Here is a 7,081-nt window from a genome sequence, read left to right as displayed (position 1 = left end):
TACTGGGGAGAGGTGACTAACTCTTTACATGTTTCAGGACATGTTTCCATGACAACGGTGCTGCTAAAAACTGAAACCTTAGTTTGATGACTTGTATTATAACGACACATTTTTGGCAATTTATCGATTTTGGATTACAAGGATGACATTTCCACAATTGTGCAATGTGAATGAGAATAAAAATTAAATTTTATTGCCTTAACTAACCACTGCATTGAATCATAAATTATTGTTTTTTCTTTCGTCGTATTAATTAAAAAGTATACTTGATTGAGAGTTAAAAAAAAAAACAAGAGTTTCATTTACACCAGGGTGGGGCAAACTTCTTGATTGGCGGGCCACAATGGGTTTGAAAATTTGACAGAGGGGCCGGACCACGAGCAGGTGGATGGATTGTTTTGGAGGAAAAAAAATACATTTAATTTTAAATGAAAGTGAACAAAAGCATTACAACAATATATATGTCTTTGACAAACCACAGTATTTATAAATAAAACATGAACAAGGTTTATTCATTAAATTTTTTTCGAGTTCAGCGGGCCGGATTAAAACGTTTAACGGGCCGCATGTGGCCCCCGGGCCATAGTTTGCCCACACCTGATTTACACAGACAATGATTTCTGGGGCTTGTAATTCGAAAGAACTAATTATCTTCTCAAACATTGGAAGTGGGTATGAACTTGTCATTTAGTTTGGAGTTAGACTTTTATTTGCTTTCATCGCTACGTATTTGAAATTTTAATTCTGTCAGAAAGAGTTTCCCAAACACGTTGGTGATCAGTCGCTTTCTGCTGAGGCAGCGTATGAGAACTGTGGCTGATGCAAAAATTCAAACCTGGAAGGCGTTTGATGATGCCATGGTGAACACTTTTAGGCAGGGGAAGTGTCGGACCATCTGTATGGTGCAGATGAAGCGCTGCTGACGTCAATTGTGTTGTTGACTACCAGCCCGCTCAATGGAAAAGCCAAGTCTTCTGTGTTTTTGTTGGCGTTATCAAACTGCGCTCTTCAACTCTCACTGGGATGCTGGCTGCACCGAGACCACGCCTGAAAAAGAATGACGTTCACTTTCCAATTTGGGGTTGTGAACTCATCTGACGTGGTAAAGAAGGATTTACCAGTCACTGAATGGTCCGAACCACACCAGTTGGCTTTAGCAGTGGGTGGAGTCTGAAAGGCTCAGAGTATAGCTAATTGTCCCGAAGGAGCCTGATGCAAGTGGCTCGGGCGTCTGGTTAGGATGCCTCCTGATGGGTTGTTCTCGGCACGTCTAACCAAACTTGCCCATGTCCAACCATGTCCGAATCAAAGTGGTCACTCCTCCCAACAATTATTGAGGATAATCACCACATGCTAAAAAATACAGGGAAATAAAAGTCACCATATTAAAGCCCAACGATTACAAGCCACTGGAATCTATTTTTGATGCAAGAGACGGATGAGAAAGAGGGAGAGAGAGAGAGAGAGATAGCTTCAACAGATGCTGGTGCGGGGGAGCGGCTGAGGAGTCGAGGGAGGAGTGAAGAGGCAGAATGTTACGGTGGCTGAATTCTCTTCCTTGCACTTCTTCATAAGCGTGCGGTATCTTATTTAGAAATATGACCTTTTGTTATTTTTGCATTTGTTTTCAGCTGCTGTTCAAGGCATTGCTCATCGTTTCTGCTGGATCTCGTTACTGAAGGTAATTAATACATGCTTCTTCATTTGAAATCTTATTTCATCTCCAACATTTTGAACACGCTCCTTCCTAGGGTGCCCGGGAGGAGAAGGAGGGCGTAGGGGCCACCTAGCAGTGAAGCACAGAACATTTTTTTTTTTGGAGGGACACTTCCAGGAGAGAGAAGAGATACAGAGGAAGGCAGGACTTACTGTCTTTGACTCACCCCAGTGAATTGCATGAGGAAGAAAAATGACAGAATCTTTGTTTAGCTGAACTCCAAGCAGACTTTTTTTTGTTCATTTGAAAAGAATTCCAACGGTGAAGACGTACATAAGGATCTTACCACACCTCACAGTGTGACTTGTTTGAGCTTCATCTTAAACCGCAGTTGTGTCAAAGACATTCCTCTGGAATTATCCGGACACTTCCTTTGATGAATCATTAGGGAGTTCCCGTCCAAAACATGGAGAACGCATCTGACCCCGGCGTCTTTGCGCCGCCGCTGTGCGACGACTCAGTTGACTTCTACACTCTCTCCTCGGGCAACCGCACAGACCTGAACTGCACCCCTCCGTCCGAGTTCTACTTTTACGCTAACCTCTATGTCATCCTGCCCATCATCTACTCGGTCATCTGCGCTGTGGGCCTGACTGGCAACACGGCTGTCATCTACGTGATCCTCAAAGCGCCCAAAATGAAGACCGTCACCAACATGTTCATCCTCAACCTCGCCATCGCCGACGACTTGTTCACGTTGGTGCTCCCGATCAGCATTGCCGAGCACCTGCTGCATTACTGGCCCTTCGGGGACGTTTTGTGCAAAATCATCCTGAGCATCGACCATTATAACATCTTTTCCAGTATCTACTTCCTGACTGTGATGAGCGTGGACCGCTACCTGGTGGTCCTGGCCACAGTGAGGTCCAAGCGCATGCCGTACCGCACCTACCGGGCGGCCAAGATCATCTCCTTTTGCGTGTGGGTTCTCGTCATCCTCATCGTGATGCCGTTCAGCATTTTCGCCGGCGTCTTCGTCGACCCCAGCGATGGCAGGAAGAGCTGCGTGCTCAGCTTCCCCGCACCGGAGAGCTCGTGGTTCAAAGCCAGTCGGATCTACACCCTCATCTTGGGCTTCGCCATCCCGGTGTCCACCATTTGCATCTTGTACACACTGATGCTGTACAAGCTGAGGAACATGCGCCTCAACAGCAACGCCAAAGCACTGGACAAAGCCAAGAAGAAAGTCACCATCATGGTCTTCATCGTCTTGGCCGTCTGCTTGTTCTGTTGGACACCGTTCCACCTCAGCACCATTGTGGCCCTGACCACTGACCTGAGGGCCACACCTCTGGTCATTGGGATCTCCTACTTCATCACCAGCCTCAGCTACGCCAACTCCTGCCTCAACCCATTTCTCTATGCGTTCCTCGATGACAGTTTTAGGAAGGCCTTCAAGAAGATGCTGGAATGTAGGCCTGCATGAACGGACAGTGCAGCCACGTGGGTGCAGAGTGAGGAAAAATGTGTACAAGCTACACCAGTAAAAAAAAAAAAAAAAACCTGCATATATCCTAATTTTTGGTCTAAATGGCTTCCGCTAAGAAAATTACGCCCAACACATTTCATATTGCGTTATTCAAGGACCCGAAAACTGAAAAATCAGCGAACGAAATATTTCAAATGTTTTCCAAGTTTGTTGTCGCAGGAGTAGTCGCATGTGTATGAAACAAAATTAAGGTTTATCAACACCAATATGTGTCATCATATATTTGTTTTGATGAACAGTTCATAATTAAAGTCATTGTCCACGAAGATGTTTTAAGGGTTGGTCGGTCCAAATGGACAGATATTATTGATCTCAAAGTTCATTAGGGTCACTTGTCACAACGACCTTTCACAATCATATTCACAATTGCGGTGAGTTTAGGCTATGTTCACAATTCAGATCAATTCCGATTTTATTTCGGCCATATTCTCCACGTATCTGAATTTTTCAAGCGGTGTGAATAGTACAATTCAGATTTTTGACAAAACCGACTTGGGCCAATTTTGATTGTGAATATACTAAATGGAATGTGGATGCGATGCGTCTGCAGTATGAACACTTTTAAAACACATCCAACCTATATGTCATCAAAAAACCCCACTCACACGAGCAGAAATTGGTTTTGAGGAACTGTTGTTGTCTTTACATGTCTTTAATTTAATCCCACTTGAAACATGACGCATAAAGTGAATATTTGCGGTAATATTAGCAATACAGTCACGCTGAGGGTTCATTTATTACATGCTGCAATGATGAGACAATATCTTTTGTTGACATTGCCGTCAAATTAGAAGATTGAGGAATGTTGCCTCATATCATCAGCAAAATATTTCGACCTCCTCCCGCTTCGCTACTCTGGCCATATAAAACGATAAAATGAACCTCTAAATGCAGGTAATATATACTGTTTCGTTCTGTTCTGTCATAAGACTACACAGAATGGACGGTTAGAGCCCTTTCATTTGCTCACTGATTCTTTATTATAACGTCAACTGCACGTCTCTCATACACTCTACTTCCGCTCTTCTGGTGCGGTGTGCAACAACTTAACAGTCCCCCTGGGAACACATAACTATACATTTACAATCCCATTGTTACATATACTTCTGTCAACACAATGCCATTTTTTTTTTTACACGTTACCCAATGTTGTGCTTTGTCCACACGCATGTCACATTGCGGATAACATTCACGTTAAAGTATTTGTAGTTGTAATGTGAATGAGTACATAAATATATTGGATTTAGAAAAAAAATTAAAAATTGGGAATCACATCCTGCAGTCTGAATGTGGCTTTAGTCTTAATCTAACCAGCATGAGCTGAGAATGTAGAAGGAATACAAAGCAAAGGGAGATTATTAGCATCATTGTTTCATTCATGAAGTCCAAAATGATTCGCACCATTTACTTGCGGAACAGTGGAAAGTTGACCCACAACCATTTGTTCAAAATGGGCATCGTTTGAGACTCCCTTTTTGCTCCCCCGAAATATTCCTTCAGAAATGTCCTGATAGATTTACAAAGGCAATTGGTAGAGTTCATTCAAATATATGATCACGTGTTTATTTAATTTAATTTAATTTAATTTAATTTTATTTTATTTTATTTTATTTTATTTTATTTTATTTTATTTTATTTTATTTTATTTTATTTTATTTTATTTTATTTTATTTTATTTTATTTTATTTTATTTTATCCACGTGTCCGTTGTTTGACGTGTTACAAAAACATCACAGGAGAGCGTCTGCTTTCTGACGATTTATGTCTAATTTATGTATTTGTGAGCTTTCGTCGCCCCCTGGCAACTGTAGACGCTCATTACAAAGTCCTACCTTGCTGTCGTCACCAAACCGTTTCGTTTTTGCTTTGACATGACTCGCGGTAAAACGATTTCTTCTACACGAACGAAAGGCAATACATCACACAAAGAAATTCCAATTTACTCTGCTACTTTATTTATCCATGTAAATTGTAATTAAATAGTCCTTATTCAAATTAATACCTGGAGTCATGGAATTCAACATTAACAACAACAACAAATGTGCATTAAGTTGATTTATAAAGTCAAATTTTACATTTGTTATTATTCTGATCAAACCTCTTATTTCATATTTTAATTTATTGTTAATATTTATGCTCGTCGTTGTTGTGTTTCACCTGCTCGATGCAGACGAGCAAGCCTTATGTTTGCATTATGTTTTATCAATATTTGTATGATATTTGAGTAAATATTTGAAAAAGTAACAAAACATTTTATTCCATCCCTTTCTATTCGCATTTTTTTTTCGAGACCATCTTTTAAGAATGTAATGTCTAAAATCTCAATGTGGTCACTTGTGGAAGTGTTTGATTCATGTTAAATTAATTTCAGCAGGTTGTTGTTTGAATGTTTCTCTTTTTTTATCCATTCAATCTTTATTCTAATCACCCAATCTCATCCAAATCATTAAATGTAGGGAAATTGTTTGGTCTTTTTAAACAAAGTTTAATGTTTTGTCTGCTGCAGACAAAAAATGTGAAGATTAAAAAAAAAAAAGGGATTTTTCTAAAGTCTTATTTCAAGCATGTTTACCATTGAACAAGGAATGTAATGAATGACTCAAAGACTCGGAGGTATTTCAAATGAAAGATGCTTTGCTGTTTATCTTTGTGAGTCAATGCCAGAAAGTTTGAATTCATCGAGGTTACTGCGGATTCTTGTGTTTTCAGCATGAAGTCATTATTCAGTCGCTTTCCAAGATTCTTCTTTGCAAAAACATAAAAAAAACCTGCAACGAGTTTGCCTCGCCTGGGAATGTGATCTTTCATTTATCGTGATGACGTGTTGAATGTGATTTGGGTCCATTGTGTCATTTTACATGACTGATTTCATTGTCACCTGTTCAGTGACCAAAATGGAGCGTTTGTATTTACGCCTGCTGTATAGTAATGTTTTGACCAGGTGTGGGAAAACTACGGCCCGGGGGCCACATGAGGCCCGTTAAACGTTTTAATCCGGTCCACCGAACTAGAAAAAAAATTGAATATCCCTTGTTAATGTTTTATTTTCCAAATACTGTGGTGTGTCAAATACATATATTTTGTTGTTATGCTTTTGTTCACTTTCATTTCAAATTAAATGGATTTTTTTTCTCCGGTGACCATAACACTCCATCCATCTGCTCCTGGTCCGGTCCCTCTGTCGAATTTTAGAAGCCATAGTGGCCCACAAATCAGAAAGTTTGCCCACCCCTGGTTTTGACGGACAGCAGCCTGATGCAGACATTTAATCACCTGCATGCATGCTGTTCTTTGTCATTTAATTAAAAAAAATAAGAACATGAAGAAGAAGGTGAGGCCATGGCCCAAATTTATGCTTGGGCCATTCCCAAGGTCATGTCCATCAGCACTGAGCCAAACAGAGGCGGAATGAATTAGTGACCCGCCGGCAAAAGGTCGCAGTTTCAATCTCATCGACCGCCTGCTGCTTCCTCTTGTTAGAAATTTTTCGCACATAAAAAAAAAATGTGCTTGATCGAGAAGTGCTTGTTCTTTATTTCACAGACTTTGTAGTTGTACCAGATGTTTGTATTCTTCTGCATCCAGCAAAGAATTAAATAAATTGAATGTATGACTTCACAAATAAATACATCAATTTAGTGAAACTCAAGCTGTTATTGGAATGAAATGTCTGAAAAATCAATTTTGTAATTCCATCCATGAAATCTAGACAAGCAACAATTAACGCCCACTTTTAACCTAATTTAGGTTCTACAGTGAACTTGACGTGCAAGTTTTTGGAAAGTTGGAGGAAGCTAGAGAGAACGCAGACAAAATCCAAAGCAATACAAACTCCACACAAGAGGGCTGGAGCTGAGGAATGAACCCCAAGCTCC

The 7,081-nt window shown here is 40.3% G+C and overlaps 1 protein-coding gene across 2 annotated transcripts; it reads left to right on the top strand.

Annotated features, from left to right (window-relative positions):
- Positions 1 to 1,478: 1,478 nt before the first annotated feature.
- LOC148339907 (neuropeptides B/W receptor type 2-like) lies at positions 1,479 to 6,759 on the top strand. Of its 2 annotated transcripts, XM_088290878.1 has the most exons (3): positions 1,479 to 1,540; positions 1,632 to 1,681; positions 1,752 to 6,759. In XM_088290878.1, exon 3 carries the CDS (start codon positions 2,124 to 2,126, stop codon positions 3,141 to 3,143), a length of 1,020 nt encoding a protein of 339 aa, XP_088147004.1. In that variant the 5' UTR covers positions 1,479 to 1,540; positions 1,632 to 1,681; positions 1,752 to 2,123; the 3' UTR covers positions 3,144 to 6,759. The 2 variants fall into 2 exon arrangements, with proteins under 2 accessions (XP_088147004.1, XP_088147003.1); XM_088290877.1 differs by having other exon boundaries at positions 1,528 to 1,681.
- Positions 6,760 to 7,081: the final 322 nt, after the last annotated feature.

The sequence above is a fragment of the Idiotropiscis lumnitzeri genome, chromosome 3 (assembly GCF_059441095.1).
Source record: "Idiotropiscis lumnitzeri isolate Australia: NSW breed Sydney's pygmy pipehorse chromosome 3, RoL_Ilum_1.0, whole genome shotgun sequence".
Classification (NCBI taxonomy): domain Eukaryota; kingdom Metazoa; phylum Chordata; class Actinopteri; order Syngnathiformes; family Syngnathidae; genus Idiotropiscis; species Idiotropiscis lumnitzeri.
The sequence above is the reverse complement of the archived record's forward strand: the minus strand, read 5'-3'. Positions and strand labels throughout refer to the sequence as shown.